A 19,879-nucleotide genomic window follows, 5' to 3' on the forward strand; every position below is an offset into this window, starting at 1 on the left:
CTAATGGTCGCAACACTTATTGTTTCATGCCAATATAAAGGGTGTGCACCTGGATGTGCCTTACACGGAGTGAAGACTTGTCACACAGGAGTCTTTAAGCCAAAAATAGTTCCCGGAACATCTAGCATTGCCTGGTAACTGAAAATCAATTGCCCAAGCCTTGAGATCAGAGCTATAGTTTATCTCTGGTGTAATGAAGAATCAGGGTTTAATATGCACAAGGATTGTTTTTGCTGCTAGATAAAGATTCATCAGGGCTTTTTTTTGTCCATAGAGTCTTGTGGAAATAGACTCAGATATGTTGCCGTGGCAACTTTGCAAGTGTCTAACGTAACCGTTGAAGTTAGGTGTGGTACCTAATTTTTTGTTCAGCTTCCAAAATCATGACTATTTGTGTTCTGGTTTCACAGCTAAGCACACATGTGGATCTGCAAGTTGCTAGTGACCAGACATGGAAGCATCTCTGTTAGAAATAGAACAGGACATCATTAACCCTTTGCTGAGGCAAACTCTCCCAGAGTCAGGTATCTATCAGAAATAAATCAAGTGAGCCAGACCAACCCAGGTAATGTAATCGAGATCAGTGCACATGGTCACGGAGTACATTTTTTGCCTCAATTAATTCCTTAGAAGCTCAGCATTGGGATGAAGAATCTAAAATGGAGGGAAATTACCCCAGTGCAAGAGGGGGAAAGGGAGAGAGGAAAGACTCTCCTTGGCTGGCTAGTCAGTGTTGCTATGCTGTTGTAAGGAGCCAGAGAGAACGAGGAAGGGAAGGATGGAGGGAGGGTGGGAAAGAGTGGTGGGGGAGACTAGGAGAGAAAGAGAGAGAGGCCTGGCAGTCTGTGGGGGAGGCGAAGGCCTCATCTGCAGTGCTGTGTGCAGAAGGAGTGCTTAACAGCCTTTCAAAGGGGGAAGGGGGGGAAGTGGGGGGGTGAGAGAAAGGACGGGAAGGGTGGGTGACGGGCTGGAGGGAGGGGAGGGAATAAAAGGAGTAGGAGATGGACGGGAGCGTGAGGAAGGAGAAGCAGAGTGGAGGGAGAGCACAAAGTAGCAAGGTAGAAAGGGGAGGAGGTGCTGAGGACAGGGGGGGGTGATGCAGCTGTGGAGGTGTAGAGACTGGCGCCCCCTGTAGACTGAGGAGGGAGACAGCGAGGCCCTCTGCGTCTGTGCTGTCAGACACAAAAGAAATAAAGGCTGCAGAGACACTTAACAGCAGGGAGGCTAATAGGGTGAAGTGGGCGCAGGTCGGTTGAGACACCACCCCCACCTGACCTGCAGCTTGCATCCACCTGAGTGGTGGTGATCGGGGTGAGAGAGAGGGGCGGGACAAGCTACAGAGAGAGACAGTTTAGAGGAAAGGTGATGGACAACACAGGGAACTAGTTATAACAGCTGCTTTGGAATCCGTGGTGGCGCCCCCTGCAGGTACGACTATTGCATGTTGCCTGAGGTCACCGTGATCAGGGTGCCACACCGACACAAAGGGAGAGCAGAGACTAAAGAAGGGTCCTGCAGACTGCGGGGGAGACATCGGCCTCCCCCTGCAGTGCGTGAGTGGGTGGCTGAAAGGGGGAGACACAGACACAGTGGGGGGGGGGCAAGAGCGGGGGGGATAGATGGAGATGATAGAAGACCTACCCTCACTCCACTGATAGCGCCTCCCGCAGTCAGAGCGGCTTTGCTGCACTCAGACGCACGAGGAAAATGATTCATGGAGATGATGGGATGGAATTTAATCAGTCTGTAGGCAGATAAAGAAATGCGACGCATCAGGGGAAAGAGTGAGACCTGTGGCAAAGCGAGCAAGTCAATTGAGATGGGGAGGGGGATGAGACTGAAAAGAAGGGATGTGGGAGGACGCAGGAGATAGAAGAAGAATAATGATGAGACAAAGCAGGAGAGGAAGTCACGATGATGGAGGTGACGAGAAAGCAGAGTTCCGCCGTTTCCAGACGTGTGACAGCTCCGAGCACAGTCGGTACAGCGAAGGCGTTTAGAGGCTCGGAGGGCGTAAGTAATAAATGAAACAAGCTGAACTGGAGGAACCAGGCTGGGGAACGGGGTGCTTTTTAAAGAGCTCGGCTACGCAGAAAAGCAGCGGTGCTTCACTCTTTGAGCCTCACTACTGATGGTCCCAGAAACAGATCGGGCTGAATGTCTTCGGAGGTCTCCTGCCAGGCGGCTGTCTCAACTCAAGTCCGATCTGCCGCTCACAACAGGGACGAGCTCTTTCAGGATGTTGCGTGATAGAGTCTCAGCTGGAGTCACCGTCCTCAGCTCAACTGAAAGAATGGCCCAGCAGACCGGAGGAGCGGTGTGGGTGGTAATACACAGGCAAAGCAGGGGAGGAAACAGGGGTTGACGGTCTAATTGTAGTCAACATTCATGGTTTTATGATTAAAAGCATTCAAAAAGGGTTCTGTGCAATCAGGTGCTGGTTCCTCACAGGGAGGTCACAGGTCATGGTTTGGTCCAAAGCAGCAGCTCCCCGCTGCTGGGGGACATTTCAGGTGAACGCGGCTTCGCCCACGCTGCACCTGAACCCGTTTGTCCAGGTAGAGGACGTCTGACCCTGCTGCCACTATAAAAGCATCTTTTTAGTGCAGAAGGAATGAATTTGCTCGCTGCCCTTGGAGTTGTTGTCTGTGCTTTTTCTCTGGAACAGCCTGTTTGTACTGTGTGATTCAGAGGCCGGCGCACTCAGCAGTTTGTTCAGCGTCATGAAAGCAGACATGATGAGAAAGGGATTTAAAAGCGTTTTTAAGAATTTTATTGCAATAACACTTGACTACATGATACTGATGTATACCGTGCAGCTGCTATCTTTAAATCTCACTGACTTAAATCTTATTCCTTATAACGGCTTTACTGCTTGCTTTACTTTGCTGACCACTGCTTGCAGCCACTGTGTGAGCTCCTGTACAGTATGTGTCAGCCCTGTGATTGACAGGCAACCAGATCAGGGTGCAGCCCTCCTCTCAAGGCTGTAGCCCCCTGAAGCGTAACAAAACGTTTTATGGCGGTAATGGATCCACACTCACTCTTCTCCTTTTCAGAATCTTAATTTTGTCTGTAGAACCGATCGCAGCTGGTTCAGTTAGAGTAAACTTCTGTATGTATTTTGCCATAAAGTCTGACTTTGTACTGCTGCATTGAAGGGTCAAGAGCGAAGCATAACATTATGGTCCTCAACTATAGCAGCACAAGCCAAACATTCTATAGGGGGAACATAGATCCAACTGGAATGCAGGAAGCTCATGTAAAAAATGTTTATGTTACTGTATCCTCTCTGGATCTCCCGCATGGTAACGTAAACCAGTTTGTGACTGGTGGTTCTGGCTGGAAGCTGCCGAAGGCAAGACGTGGAACTCTGAATGCAGGGGATGTGAGCTGTCAGACACGATGGACTGCCTTTTATGGCGGTCGGGCAGACTTTGTAATTGAGTTCCAATGATTTTACTGCTCACTGTAACATCCTCTTTAATTAAAAATATTCCTCAGCAGAGAGAGAGAGAGAGAGAGAGAGAGAGAGACGAAGCAGCAGATGAAAATATTTAACGTCGCTGCAGACTGTAAAGATGCTGTTGACTTCAAGTCTTGCATGGCTTGTTTGTTTAGCTCTTAGATTTTTGGAGTGCTTTGGAAAATTTGTCATTTTCTCATGTTCCTAGTTTATATTAATGTGAATGTCACAGCTTTTGTTTAATTTGCGAACTGCAGCTAAAACATTAGTATTTGTACATTCACAAATGCATTGAAACTCATCCACCTGACTGTTTATGCATATTAATTACATTGGGTTATACCTAATTATGCCAAGCAGCTAAAATCGACTATGCCGTCTTGGTTGCTTTTGCCCTTACATGGATTTTGTCAAAACTAGTGTGTTATTAAAACGTTATCTAAAATTTATTTATTCTGTTTCATTATTATATAATAAAATTACACATTAATTAAAGATACAATTCAATTGCATTTGCTTATAGTACGATCAAATCAATATTTTTATTGATTGCTTGTTAACCACTAACTGTAACCCAGTTTGTCTGTTAGTGTTTCCTCATAATCACTGTTTACAAGCTAAGAGCACCAGATGCACGTTCACATCAACAGCATTCCTTTCTGCCACTAGATGTCAGTGCAGCATAAGAAACTACTTATTTTGGCACATATTAAGTGTGCAAGACTGTGTCACGTCTTAAAGCAACAATAATTGTACACAATTATTCTTCACTGTTTCACAATATTATATGGCACAGTTTGTCTGACTTTTGGGTCATTTACAGCCGCGAAATGAATGTAAACATTAACAATAATCATAATTACAATCGTCATAATACACGTAATACATATAAACACGTGATTTATTATGGACTGGTGAGCTGTCATATTAACACACTGGAGTAGTAAGTGTATAATTTTTCCTGAACTGTGGTGGAATAAACATAAAACAACAGAAAACACGTATGTTCATTCACCTCGTCAGGCGTCTGGTGGGACCTTTATTCTGAAAGGAACGCGTGCCAGACACCTGGAGGTGGAGTCTTATTTTGAAAGCGGCTCCCCGCACTCGGACAGACTCGGTGCGGCGAGAACTATGACAGGAGATAAGTTTACAGGCTGATGTCGGCCGGGTGGCAGTCGCTGTCATAACGTCGGATACGTTCCACGAACCTTTGGCGATATATAATTCGAGGGACGGGTCGCGTCAGAGGAGGAATAACCGCCGGACACGTAACGCCCAAGGTGATACAGCAGCGGCGGCGGCAGCGGCAGGAACGCGGCGAGCGAGCGAGGGCTTCGGCGGCGGTGCCGCTGCTGGCGAAACATGAACAAAAACCACCGAGTGCCGAGCAGCCGATCCCTCAGCGCCGTGGAGGTGAAGAGCAAGGTGGTTACCGACACTTCTCCGCCACTTTGGCGTGTTTGTCCACAGTTTGTGAGGGCTAATTTAGCCTGCTAGCTAAGTGGCTCGTTAGCAACGGCAACTTAACGATGTCGCGCGAACGACGCGGGCGCCCGCTCTAAGCCGCAACACAGGGTTCAATAATCCACCAAGCGGGTGCTAGCTAGCCACAACGAAGACGTCAGCGGCTCCCGCGTGGCGCTTCGTTTCCACGCTGGTCTGGTGAGTTTGTATTAGCTGGTAAGTTTGGAAGTGGCCGTGATCCGTTTCACCTGTCACCTCCCTCTCCGCCCCGACCGGCCGCTCCACTGCCGTCTCCACAAACTTTGACGGCCAGTTTCGACGCTTTTCACGTCGCCCGTGTTGGACTAAACCCACTGTGATACGCCGACAGCCGCTTGTCACGCGTTTGTGTGTGTATTCAGATATTGCTGTTCGGACAGGTGTCAAACGGCCTGCGTCACGGCTCCTTCCGCCTCAGGCTGCCCGTCGCCCGCCCGTCGCACGATTACGCACATGCGGAGGAATGAGCCCTCAGGCAGCTTGTTGCTGCTCAGCACTGCGTTTTGAGCCTAGTTAAATATGTTGACGGAGCTCTGACCTATTTGTGGCACTTTTAAAGGTCGATTAGCTTCCTATTGTAGGTAATTAAAGTATGGCTGTGGCAGCAGGTGACGGCCCGGAGGAGCGTTTTAATACAAACCTTAGTTTAGTTAGTGCATTTGGACCAGCACTACCTATTTGACACCACAAGTTCTTTTAATACAGGGCACGCAGGGGGACTTCATTACCAAACATACTCATGGACCTTTTTAGTTAGAAATGGGGAAACAGGTCTGATCTGTGAAGTATCCACAAACCTTTCATTTTATTTTGTGCAGGCCTGGGAGCAACCTATAATTACTGCAATGCTGCTCTGCACCAATGCACAAGATGACCGGTGTCCTGGTTCTTAGTAATTGTAGATCATCTTTTTGTCAGCGTTGGGCAACGGTAACCACAACACTTGTCCCACAGTCCCATCAATGAGGCAACTGTGCTAGAGATAAGGCATCTGCAATGATTAATCCAGTCAGACCGCACAAATTACCGTGTGACTCGTAAGACGGCTATGCGGTTTTGTGCGGTTTTGTGTGGATGCACGTATACTATAAAACACTGGACAGGCATCTGGATTGGATGGTTCTCAAGTGCTGAACTTAATGGGTCAACAAACACAGAAAGCTAGAGATGCATACATCAATGATGACATGATCTCGAACACATGTAGCACTGTGGGTACATGCAATACAGAATGTTGCATGCATTGTTCTCACATGTTTATGTCTGTCTGTCCCTAGTTTGGTGCAGAGTTTCGTCGGTTCTCGCTGGATCGGTCGAAGCCGGGCCGCTTTGATGAGTTTTATGGCCTCCTGCAGCATGTACATCGTATCCCCAACGTGGAGATGCTGGTGTGCTATGCTGATGTGCACGGTGACCTGCTGCCCATCAACAATGATGACAACTACCACAAGGCCATCTCCACTGCCAGCCCTCTACTCAGGCTGTTCCTGCAGAGGAAAGGTAAGAACAGAGGAAGACTATGTATGACTGGCAGCACCTTAATTGAAATTAGGCTGAATGCTGTTTATATTACGCTGTCATTCCAAACATGACTATATCCCTTTGTTTGTGTAATGAGACTTCTGCTATTATAACACAACCGTTGCAGTGCAGGTTTGTTTTCTGTCTGCTAACAGAAAGTTTAGAGAAATTTTAAAGTGCAGAAACTTTTGCGATTACTTTGTAAAGCATGGTATCATAGACCATAGTTGTTTTCAGGGCTTAAGGGAAGACATAAAGAGCTTTCCTGTAACATTTAACTGTAGTTTGGTCATCATGTTTGTGTATGTATAGTGTTTTTTTCTGTCAACTTTGTTGGTTTTTAAAGTGCATCTTAACTCCTATGTTTGTGTATGTGAGACCTGTTGATGGGTACCCCAGGGTCTTCTGGTCTGGATGTGTCAGGCCACGTGTTCTGTTTTGTTTAAGCTGTTTTGCTGGGCCATATGACCCCATATAAGCTAAGCCACTTTGTCAGAAGGAGATTAGTGGGGTCACAGCGTAGCGCTGCATGGGACCATGTTTCAATTACATGCTCCAGACACTAACCCCATGCTGGGCTTGCTGCTGCTCACACATATGCGCACAAAAGGGGTGTCGGGCACGCATCATACATCTGTCATGCACTGCCACCGGCACTATCTTGTAGAAAAGATGGAGCAAAGCCAGGAGAGAAACACTAATGCACCCGTAACCCCCCATCAACCCAGGGTTCCCTCCCAGTTTCTCAGGCCCCTCCCTGTCCTTACTGCCAACACCAGTTGATCCCAGCATAAAAAGGCATTGCATTGTGGAGATGCAGAAAAACTGGCAACCTGAAGATCAATTATTAAATATCTCTAAAACAGCATTTATAATCTGAAGTGATAGCTCTACAATGAGGTAATGGCCTCTCTTAATCCTTCATAGTAATGTTTAGTGAGGCTTGGTTTTGTTATCTGCACACTTCTTTATTCCTCAGTCATATCAGCTTCAAACTTGAGTGTTATCAGCAACTTGAGAGGTCATAGTGGTTCGGTCATACTTGGCCTCACCTGTGCATGTGAGATATTTCACCAAACCAGTTTCAGTCTCAGTGGGAACTTGGTTCACAATGCCATTAGGAATGGAAAAAAACATGTCACATTACACACGGTTTTGTGGTAGTATTGCTATTTATGTGCTGATCTTTTTTTAGGGGTTGGGTCTTTGAATAAAATTGTATTATGGTCGAGAATTGGCCCAAAGTCCAAAAGTTACATTATGTGCTCATTATTGTAAGAACAGGGATTCAGGCTAGGAAGCAGTGTAATATCACAGATACCTTGGAAATATGTTTGAGGCTAATAAAGTACACCCAGTCTCCAGTCTCAGTGTTTGTAAACATGTTTCTGGCTGATGAATTCATTTCACATGGTATGAATGTCTTTTGAACATAACGTCAGCTCCCAGGCCGCACGTTTCATTTGAGGTTATTTTTGGCACTGCGTTTTATTAGTCTGGAAGACTAAGTCAAGGTTGCATAGAACCTGGGCTCAGTGCTCTCGCGTGGTTTGTTCATTCACTGACATACAGTTTGTTTGATAGATGAACAGAGGGGTGGATGTTGGGCTGTGGGTGTCTGGTGTTTATATTGTTGGGGTCTTGTCCCTGAATAATGCTTACATTGTTGTGGTTTCTGCATCAGTGCTGTAACACTGACCAGCCATTAGTGTTGTATTGTTCACTGCTGAAAAATGGGGCAAGTCTTTGTTGCAGTGGCCTACCGGACTACAGTCAATTTAAAAAATGACTTCAAAGTAGACTAAAGCAATTCAGCAGCACTGGGTATCCCCTGAACCCCGCCCTTAGTCTGTGAACAATGTGTCAATGACAATCAAGCTGGCAGTGAGGTGTCCGCTGTTTACTGGTTGTCAAGGCAGCACTGCAGAGGCTTGTTCATAGGTGGATTAACAGGGTTGACGTCCCTTTAAGACTGATGAGAGCTGCAAAGCATGGTGGGAGCACTGCTCGCATCCTCATGAAAAACATAAACAACCTATATATCTGTCTAAACTGCCTTCTTGAACTTTGTTCTTATATTTTTAGGTTTTCTTATGCAGGGTCTACGCAGTTTCTGTCTATTACAAAAAGAGCACTCACTGACATCGAGAGCTGGGAAGAAGCTGTTTTTGCTTAAGCTTGGTGTAAGTGGAGAACATTGTAATTAGCTCTAGATGTTGCGTTCCCTGGTGCTGCTGCTTATTTGTCAGTGTAAGCTTTTGTCAGTGACAGCTGTTTTTGAAACGGACAAAGAGCAACTGTTGCCAGCTGCTTGGAGACATGACAGTCTCTTATTGACCTTTAGTTTGTCACCAGTCAGTCAGCTGTTTTCACAACACTTTGTGCCTTACATTGCTTTGTTCTGGGAAGGAAGTGCTAGTATAATAATGTAATAGTTTTGTTGGTATTGCAATAAACTTTACAGATTCTAAGCAAACAGGAGTGAACCACTCAAAGGGTTTTTGATAGCACTTTCACTGGCCCTTAAAAAATTGTAATATTCCTATTTCTGAAAAATGTTTCAGGTACAAATTCTTGTAAAAAAAATGACGTAGTGGAAAGCTATGACGCAGGCTCACGCTATGTATGACTCACCCATATTTATAGTTTTACTGGCTGTACATATGGTTGTCAGAAGAGAGTTCCATGGGTTCAAGTGACATTGTGCTTGCCTGCATAAGTCATTCAGGACATGCTTTGTGACAGTACTTACACATCAGGCATATTATTTCCAGGCGCTAGTGGCCTTTGAAGCAAACTCTCTCAGGGCGTGGGTTTGTTTTGTAGTGACGTTGCTGATTGCTCACAGTTTTGAATGCCTTGGAACTCTTAACTACTTGAGCAGAGGTGAAAGGAATAGAGAGGCACAGGAATGTTTGTGTTTGCTTATCTCGGCAGGGACTACCTTAGTAATTAGTAACCAGTGCATGAATCATGCCACCACAGAAAGTAAATGTACAGCATTTAAGTGTAGCATGTCCAGAACCACCCTAACAATCCAAATGGTCGAACAGGAGAATACAAAGTCTGTGAAATGATTAAATGACGAGATGCAGTCCTTGTGAAGTGAGACAGATGATATGAAGATGTGATGGTAAAAGAGCGACAGATGAAGGTAAAAAAAAAAAACTTTAGAAGAAAGACAAAGCATTACAAGTCAGATTAATGCAAGAAAAGTCACATCCTCTCAGAAGATCAAGAGAAATAATTAGGGACATGATCAATGAAAATGAAAGGAATCAGGTAATCTTTTTGTATTTAGAAAAAAATCACAGACAAACATTATTCCCAAGAATGCTACTGTATACATGACGAGTGAGGGTAGGATGGAGTAAGGATTACTGTATGTCTTAGCCTAATAAGTGTAATGGAAGGATGAGAGGGAGAGCGAATAAACGGTATTATAGGGGGAGTAATGTATAAAGCATTGTGTGGCCAAAGTATGTAATTAGAGATGTGAGGGAAAGAGAGGGAGTAGAGCAAGTGTGATAGGAATGCATCAACAGAGAGCGAGAGGAGGATAGTACGAATAGTATTAGTGAAGGAGGAATGCAGAGTGAGGCCCAAGTTGGGGTGGGAGTGAAAGAGAAATAAAGAGAGGGAGAGAGATGGAGGAATCACAGAGGGGGTATTTTGGGTGGAATGTGTCCAGCCTCTGATCACGTCTGCTGGGTAGATTAGACTGGACAGCACGCCAGGCTGGACCCTGGGCTACGGCTGCAGAACCAGACTCGCTCAACGAAGGGTGTATGGATGGGAAGAGAAAGGGGGCATGAGCACTTGGGAAAGGGAAGGTTCAAGGATGACAGAAAGCGACGTACTGGAGAACATTTAAAACAGAAGAGAGCGCGTGGACAGACAAACTAGGACCATGCTGCCTGCTTTAGTTGGAGGCTCTCTGCAGGCTGCAAAATGACTAACGGGGTGGTTTAAATGGATGAAGAATAGGGGGAGGAAATGTGGTAGGTTGTCAGTCTGTCAGACTGAATGGATAGAAGATAAAATAAATATGAAGTCATTGGAATCTGTGCATGGAAAGTTATTGTAGTGAGTAAGCTGTACTTTAGTCTAGGAAGTGGTGTCTAATACCAGTCTTATCTGATTGTTGCTTTGTCAGCATTGGATTTGAGCTTTATCAGTCATCTCCACAGTTATCTCCCTCTGAGATTTAACTGCAGTTGGGCTATGTTGTCTTCCAGGGGCAGATGATGAAGGCAGGGCAAAACCAGAAGTCAAGTGTCCTCGTTCCCTTCCCCTTCTGTTAAAGCCCCTATTCAGACGCATGAGCAACAGGCTTGTAAGGCTAGAATTGGATTCTCCCATCTCAAGTAGCATATCCTCCTCCTCTTCTTCTTCTCCATCCTCCCCAACATCTTCTTTATGCTCATCTTGAATGTAACAAGTAGCAGGGCTGCACAGAAATCTGCATTTATCAGAAGCAGATTTAAGTACCACAACTCCTACCCGTGCTCCTTTTATGCATCCTAGTACCATGACCTCCGTCTCCCTTCCAGACTCCGGTCCAAGCTCAGTGTACCAGGAAACAGGACATGGACCTGAGTTGAAGCACATTAGTCCCTCAATACCAGTCTAGTCTACCTGCTCCATACTGAGTCTTTCCATTTTTAACATCCCAACATCTAGAGCACACACCGTTAACTACGCTACGAGGATGGTCAAGGAAAAGTGAGTAAGGAGAATCTGCAAGACCAAAATGGAGAGAGAAATGGAGAAAAGCTTGTCTGAAGGGCGGATGAGTAAAAATGGAGAGTGAGGAGGAACAGAAGTGTGGCAGGACGGAAGGAAGGAGGCGCCTGCGTCAGCATCCATGAAATTAATGGAATTGCTTTCTAGAAAATTGACGAGATGTGGACATGCACAGACTGGGAGATAAAATCTGCTCCATCTTCGTTAGGCTCTGTGTTAACCGTGCATTACAGTGAAGCTGGTGTCCATTACAGCATAGATTCTAGTTTGTGTTTTTGATTAATGGCTCCTGTTGGCAGAGTAATAAAGCAGGACTGACCAGAAAATGACGAGGGAGATTATATTAGGAGGCCTAGAACCAGGCTAATGTTCATCACCACAGTGTTTTGAATTATGCATTCAATAAGTAATTCCTCAATTTGTCAGCTCAGTTACACATTCATGCTCTGTCTCATCGTCAAGTTGCCTCCATCCTCTGCACTGTAGGTCTCTGTAGTGTCTCCAGACAGCTTGGCTCACGTTAGCACACACTTTCCTTATTGTCCCTACTCTGTCCTTCCCTTTCAACATTCTCCCTTTGACCTCCCTCCTTCCATTTCTTCCTTTTATCAGTAGCATTTTATCTGGGCTGTACCAGGGAGCTATGCTCACCACACCAGGAATAGTAACACTACGGGAATAGACTCCTTTTGAATTGTTAGTTTTTATCACTACCTCCTCTATTTCAAATGTTCTGCCCTACTCTTGTCTGTTTCACACTTCTTTGCCTTCTGCTGATTGCTCCACATTTTGTTCATTCCAGTTTTTTCACACACACGCGAGCTTACACTTTCCCAAACCTTCCTCCCCCTCTTGTATCGTTCTGTGTCAGGAACACCATGGTACCAGCTGCGTGGAGAACATCCAGGCATGTCATCAGCAAACCTGACTCTTTCCAGAACACCACAGCCTTCAAGTCTTCACGTTCTTCCTTTTTACATCAGCAGGCTGTTTGCATTCTTTCTCCTGGTTACATGGGTTCATTAATTCTGCTAATATTTCTATGTACTATTGTTAATAATACTTCTCTGAAGAGTGGTTAGAGTAGTGGCGAATTATTAGACATTTACAGTACTTCTATCATGTTTACAACTGTTATACAGTATCTGCTTACCTTTTCTCAGTATCTGACAAAAAGGAGCAGGAAGTAATCGTGTCTGGTGTCATCATTGTCGTCACAGGTTATTATGTTTAAAGGAGAACCAAGGGATCATCATTCACAGTCATTGTAATGGTGTGTAGAGATGTGTCAGGAGCAAATATGTAACTGGAAAACCACTGTAGTGTGCTTCGAATGCCTGCTTGTCCCGCCCGCATGCTAGCTCCAAACTACGAAGAAGCGCGAGTAAGCATCGCTGAGGCTGTCCTCACGATAATGTGTTGCCGGTTTGTCATTTTGTCCTCTGTTGCTCGGCTTCCGTCACTTCTCACTGACTCCATCCAAAGTGTGGGAAATTAGCGCGAACGCTGCATAGCTGACATACCAAACGCATCCAGCGCCATGGCAAGTGTACAAGTGGAGATTATTAAGAGTTTGACTCACGCTTTAAACATGAACGCTGATATGCTTCATGAGACTGCATCTCCTGTCACATTTTCTGCCTGAGGAAAGGGGAAACTCCAGCAGACGTAAGATTCACAGATAGTGACCATTGGTCAGTGACATTTTATTATAACGTTACAAGTATGCTCTAGTTGCTTGACTTGAATCCTGCATTTATTTTACTGCAAATCAATCCGTCCAACATCTACACCAGCCTTGTCATGAATACTATTAAAATATTGTCTTTACATTCCTTTTCTCCTGTTAGACCTTTGACTGTTTTTATCAATCATTAACCAAGGCAGCTACATACCTGTACACTCTGTGATTGCAGCATACCTCAGTGGAGTTTTATGTGCTGACTGGGCACAGGTGTGTGTGTGTGTGTGTGTGTGTGTGTGTGTGTGTGTGTGTGTGTGTGTGTGTGTGTGTGTGTGTGTGTGTGTGTGTGTGTGTGTGTGTGTGTGTGTGTGTGTGTGTGTGTGTGTGTGTGTGTGTGTGTGTGTGTGTGTGTGTGTGTGTGTGTGTGTACGTGATTATAAGCACACAAGAGCGCAAACACAGACTAACATCTGTATTAAGGGGTAGATTTTAGTGTGCGTGCGTGCGTGCGTGCGTGCGCGTGTGTGTACGTGATTATAAGCACACAAGAGCGCAAACACAGACTAACATCTGTATTAAGGGGTAGATTCATCAGACCCTTTGCCGTTTTTTCCCAGTGGCTGATGTTGCCACATTCAGATTAGTTTGTCTAATTAAGTAACTAACTATTAGAGCCTTTGTTTAAATAGAAACAACCATGAAACAAAAAGGAGGTTGTTTGAACAAATGAACGTCGATTGTAATTTCTGTGTGTATTGTTGCTTGACCTGTGTGGGAAATGATCTCTGGGAGCCCTGATCTGGGCTTTAATTAGCTGCAATGCACCGATGGCTTTTTTAAGGTTCTGCGTTTCTCTGTGCTGCTGCTCAATAGGACTCTGGCATCGACTCTGGCTGTGGTGTGTGTGTGTTTAATGAAAGACTGCTGCATATGTTGCTTCCTTGTGTGCAGAGTTACACATGCCATGATCAGAGAGCTGCGTGCTTACACCATCTGACCATCTATAGGAGCTTTCTGTGCTGTGAGTGGCCCTGGGGGACCACCACACATGCTCTTTTTGCTTCTTTTTCTCTTGTATGTCTGTTTTTATTTGCATGACATACTATAGGATGTAGAAAGAGCATATGACCGGAAATAGCACAGCACGTTATGTTTTAGCATAAGCAATTAGCCCGTAAATGCATATAAAGTAAACTAAACCTGGGTCTCATGGGAACTTACTGCCTCATATTCTTGGGACAATTCATTCATTGTTTTAGGTTGTGGGGACGGTGAGGGGAGTGGTGGGGTGCATACCTGTCAGAACCTGAGAGCTGGAACCATTATCAGCCACCTGAGTTGATCATTTCTCAGATCACACACACACACACACACACACACACACACACACACACACACACACACACACACACAGGAACAGAGACAAACAACAAGGGATGAAGTGTTCAGTGTAATACTGCAGGTGCTTTATTTATAGGGCACTTTGATCTAAAAACAGATCAGAGTTTCAAATCCAGGCAAAACTGAAACAGGACAAAGTTCAAGCACAAACAGATCAATAAAATACACTTTTGGTTTTGTGGGTTTTGTTGGGCTGAGGATGTTTAATGAAATGTTGAACTGTTAATGTTTAGCTTCTTGTGATGTGAAGGTTCATTGAGAGAGAGCCATGGTTCAGTTTTGGTCTGTCATCAGTAGAAGTTGTGTTGGGTTAAAGTCTGTTTGTCGACCACAAATTTGAGAAAGGGTTTGAAAGCTCATTATTGCAGCTACAATTTATAATAATTTGATAATATTAATGATAATATTTTACTGGCTCAAACGTGATTAAGGTGCCAAAGTTTGCTTGACACTAAGGGTCATGTTTGTTTACTTTGTATGAGAGTTAAAAGTGATGGAGTCCACTGTACATGGCCTCAAAATGGTCTGACACGTAACATCCTGTCGTCTCTCACGTCGTTTGGTAAATACATGCACAGACAGCCAGACAATGTCTGTCTTACAGGATCAGCTCCTTGTTGATATGAGCCATGTCAATCTGTTCGGCAGCTTATTGGTGATGAAGAGCTGTGTGTTGGTTTGAGTGACCGTGTGCCAGTACACCAGTACAACCTGAGGCTGAGTTCTGGGGCTCAGCTTTGTGTGTGTTCTGCACAGACGCCCTGGAGGGACGCCTCAGGCAGAGAGACACGCTCTATTGCTGAGCATTATTCATTCTCCTGAAACATGATGCAACAGAATGTCAGCCTGAATAATGGCTTGATGCTTAATGAGCCCAACATGATGTTAATAGAAAATTAACCAGCTTTGTTTCTCTCTTCCTCCTCTTGTCTCCATTTTTTTTCTTCCTCTTCTGCTTTTTGGCTTCCTCCCTTTCTTTATTTTACAGAGGAAGCTGATTACACAACGTTTGGAACAGACTCACTCACCAGGAAGAAAAACACGGTGCTTTCTGCAGTACTTCTTCGGCCCGACACAAACAGGAAAAAACCTCCAGTGATCATCAGCCTTCCTAAAGACTTCCGGCCCGTCTCCTCCATCATCGATGTGGACATCCTCCCTGAGACGCACCGACGTGTCCGCCTGTACAAGCATGGTCAGGAAAAACCGCTGGGCTTCTATATCCGCGATGGCTCCAGCGTACGTGTCACTCCACAGGGGCTGGAGAAGGTCCCTGGGATCTTCATCTCTCGCATGGTGCCTGGGGGGCTGGCAGAGAGCACGGGCCTGCTGGCGGTCAACGACGAGGTGCTGGAGGTAAACGGTATAGAGGTGGCTGGAAAGTCCCTGGATCAAGTGACGGACATGATGATCGCCAACAGCCACAACCTCATCATCACCGTCAAACCCGCCAACCAGCGGAACAACGTGGTCCGCAGCAGAGGCGGCGCGGCGTCTGGCAGCTCAGGACGCTCGTCGGACAGCGGGGCCAGCTACTACGGCTACACGTCGCACAGCGCCTCTGGTGCCGCGGCCCCCGTGCCATCGCACATCATCCAGAACTTCCCTGCTGGCGATCTGGAGAGCGACGAGGACGACGAGGACCTGGTGATCGAGGCGGGGGGCGAGGCCGAGCCCATCAGGCGGGCCCCCTCCAACTACAGCATGCCGTCGGTGCCTCTCTACCAGCCGCACCTCGACCTCCGGACCACCTCCACCCTCTCCGTCAACGCCAACGGCACGCTGCCGGCCAGCGGCAGCAGTGGGTCGCTCAACAACGCCCTCGCCGCTTCGACTACTCCGTCGCCGGACAGAGCAATGCAGAGACGGAACCTGGAGGAGGATGGTACTGTGATAACTCTGTAGGCCAGACGTTAACACACTGGAAGGAAGAGCGCAACAAACACTTTGACACACTTGAGGAATTGATGGACCAGCAAATCATACACAGTAACATTCTTTTCTATCAAACGGTGACTGAACCTAAGAAGCACAATATGTGTAATTATTGAATCTCATCATGACACTGATTTTGAATAGTTCTAATGTCAAGCAGAGTACCACGTCCTATCCTTTGCTCCTCTACATGCCAGCATGTGTGCCATAGTGCTGATACCCTACTCAAGGCGTGATTAGCTGACCCAAACTCTACACTAAACTAGTAAAAGCACTTATTTTTACCCTATAAATATTACCTTGAGTCACAGCGTCCACTGATCAGATTTCCCCTCTTCGCCTGTTTCTCATTACTAATCGTGTGAACGTTTCTGTTCCACGCCTCCTACTGAACTACCGAGGCAGGAGTTCAGCTCAAGCATTTGATGACAATCTGTGGTCAGGTTTTGCCTTGTTACTCTGGACCCCGCCACCTCTGCGTCACAGTACGACCACCTTCCTTCCCCTGGGTGACCACAGCATGTGACTGATTGCGGTACTTTTCGCACATACAGTACCACAATACCAGAGCAAGTGCTGGGATCTGCAATAACATGGTGGTTTTCCAAGTAGAAACCACCTAAAAAAACAAGTCTGGGCTATTGTATTGGCTCAGATGCTCTTAACCACTGTTTATAGCTGTGTTTTCTCTTAGCCTGCTGTGTCAATGAGTGGCAATGATGATTTTAACTCATTTTTGGGAGCAACTTGTTTTTTGAAAATCTTTTTATTTCCACCCGGCCTGTGTTTTATATCATTTGCAGATTTTGTTTCTGTTTATACAGTGTCCATCTCATAAGTGACTGCATGACCATTTATTCCTCTGACCAACTGGAATTTCTGAACCGCACCAGAAAATAGCTTCTGTCTGGGAGTGGTACGTCTTCTCCATCACTTTCCCTCATATTGCACTTCCTTGCTTTCAACGATGAGCGCTGCTTTCCCTGCTACATTTGTACAAGTGGACAAAAAAAACTCTGAATGTGAACAGTTTATTATTTTTTTGTTTGACATCTGATCTCAGTGCTGTACAGTACATTCATTTGTTTTCTGGCTGGTGCCCTGAGTTCACTCGGACGCGTGTTAGATCCTCGTGTATGAAAAGTGTTCTCTACATCTGTTGTTTCTCTATAATTAATCACACTACAATTAACAGAGCACTACGAAACTCAAACTGTATTCAGAAACTAAATATTGAACTGGACTGTTGTACTGAGAGATGAAATGACTGACGCAAACAGTAAATAACTTGGACTGAGTCACACCGAAACAGCCCCACATGCAGGTGCAAACTGATTCACTTGGTGTGTTTGATAAAGGTGCGGTGGGTATGTATCGTATGTCTGGGCTCTGATGTATTTGATATTTTCATTGGAGCTGTGAAAAGGTTTTGCTCTCAGCAGAAACATGACTGATGTATTTGTTTAGCATAAACTCTTCAGAAGTTGTTTTTTTTTCTACTCAAACTGCAGGAATTATGTTTTTTAAAAACTTTAACTTCATTTGAAGATTCTGATTGGACTTTTTTTACTGAAAAAAAAGAAATTGCTCAGTTTCTTTTTTTTTTCTTTTTTTTTTTGGTTGATGACTGGAGCTGATGGTTTCTAACATCCAATAGAGACATTAAAACCACCAATATATTGCTTTGTCTTACTGTGACATATCTGAATCAACCAGTAACATGGTTTAAACAGCTTTTTTAAAGTAAAAAAAATCCATTACATGTTTATTGTTACAATTACTATGAAAATAATGATCACAGCCTATAAACAATTCATATAGAGAGATTCTAGCTTGGGTTTACTTCCTGTAGATCCATAATTCTAATTGCCCTCTGAAGTGAGAGCAGGTGGTCTATTATTTATTGATTCCCAGCTATTGCTCTCCTGATAAAAGTGATGACATTGCCTTTTAATATGGATTTTTTTTGTTGCTCACTAACGTGTTATTGAAGCACACAAAATCACTGTGTTGTTCATTGCTTTGGTCTGAGCCCATGTGCACTTGGATTAAGATGCAGCAACTATTGTAACTATTGTTGTCCGATCAGACAGAATATGAATATGTTTAACTGGGAGCCAACACACAGGTTATGTATGCGCATCCACTGATGTATTGTCTTTTTGACCATCCTTTCAATGTGTGACGGTGATGATGGGACTCGGTTATATTTTCCTCCCAACATTAAACATGGTGATGAATGATACTCTGAATGACATGCCTTTTTAAAATCAATGTTAATTTATTTTCTTTTTTATTTTGTCTAACTTTACCACTGGACACTGGGATTGTACCACAGCACCATTTTTTTATTTATTCTCTAATCAAATGTCAGCATATTTTCTGTCTTTGTACACATGACTTTATTTTTATAACCAATAGGCTTTAGTTTTTTCATGATTGCTGTTTTGGTCATAGATTTCATTGTACAGTAGATGTTTATTTCTCACTAGGAGTGGTTTTTACTGTTAGAAATCATTGCAAGATCTGTCACTATGGTTATTTTTCCATACTGTGAATTATTATATTATTACTTTGAAGGAGAGAAACATTTGTATTAGTTCAACCTCAAACCAGGCTTCTTTACTTTGAGTCCAGCTTTTTTTTATTTGCAAGTAATGGACCATTAATTTTTTTTTTTTTTTTGCTTGCCAGATAAATTCTATGCTATAGATTTGTAATGAAGATTGTCAGTATTTTCATATTAGTGCTATGTACGATGCACATTTTTATCACATTTTATTGATGTTTTAAGATTCATCTGAAGGTAAATAAATAGATGGATGACTGTATTGCTGATTGGAGGAGTTGGGTTAAAATAAACTATGTAGCAGTCTACACTGTCTTGTGTCTCAGTGTGTGGAACTGAATGAATGAATGTGAAAGGTGTTATAGTGATGCACCACCAGTAAAATAAAGCATTTGGATTTAAATGTCTAATTGCTAATTAGCAACTCGTCTCTTCTATCCTCACTGTTGATGTCACACGTTAAATTAGATTCTGTTAGTCTGCCTCTACCTCAACACCCATACATCACACAGGCAGAGAAAGAAACCAAACAGTCAGGGCTGCAGCAGAAATATAATATAAATACTTTTGAGGCTACAATTCTGTGGGTAAACTTTAAAGAATAAATTGTTTTTGTATCTTATGTACAGTGGAGCATTATATTTTAAAGGAAATTAATAATTTCCTTGTTGGCTTGTAGGTTGTTTAATAAAATAATAATGTTAAAAATCATCACAACTGTGAGATTTCATCCTCAACTCATGCTTTGGTGTGTTTAGAAAAGGCTACTATCTACATTAACATAGACAATATCAATACATTGATGGAGAATGTAAATTGTGCTTGTGCCGGTGGAGCGTGTTCGCATAAGTGAGACACTGTCAGCAGAATTTATATATATATAAAAAGGCAGTGACCTTTATTATTCTGGATGAAATTTTTCTATAAATGTTCGATGTTTATAAAGAGGCATCGCCCATATTTTACATGTGCTCGTGTTCACACCTGAGTGACGTAACTACCGATCTGACCTCAGTTTTGCTTCATTGACAGAAAGAGGCTTGACACGGTC

At 44.2% G+C, this 19,879-nt stretch overlaps 1 protein-coding gene across 2 annotated transcripts; it reads left to right on the plus strand.

Annotated features, from left to right (window-relative positions):
- The first annotated feature begins 4,553 nt into the window (after positions 1-4,553).
- On the plus strand, positions 4,554-19,136 carry pard6b (par-6 partitioning defective 6 homolog beta (C. elegans)). 2 transcript variants are annotated; one of them, XM_029156769.2, is made up of 3 exons: positions 4,554-4,894; positions 6,250-6,472; positions 15,313-19,136. In XM_029156769.2, the coding sequence occupies exons 1-3, from the start codon at positions 4,832-4,834 to the stop codon at positions 16,227-16,229; spliced, it is 1,203 nt and encodes a 400-aa protein (XP_029012602.1). In that variant the 5' UTR covers positions 4,554-4,831; the 3' UTR covers positions 16,230-19,136. The 2 variants fall into 2 exon arrangements, with proteins under 2 accessions (XP_029012602.1, XP_029012603.1); XM_029156770.3 differs by lacking the exon at positions 4,554-4,894 and adding an exon at positions 4,940-5,149.
- The last annotated feature ends 743 nt before the right edge of the window (positions 19,137-19,879 follow it).

Source organism: Betta splendens, chromosome 7, assembly GCF_900634795.4.
Source record: "Betta splendens chromosome 7, fBetSpl5.4, whole genome shotgun sequence".
NCBI lineage: Eukaryota > Metazoa > Chordata > Actinopteri > Anabantiformes > Osphronemidae > Betta > Betta splendens.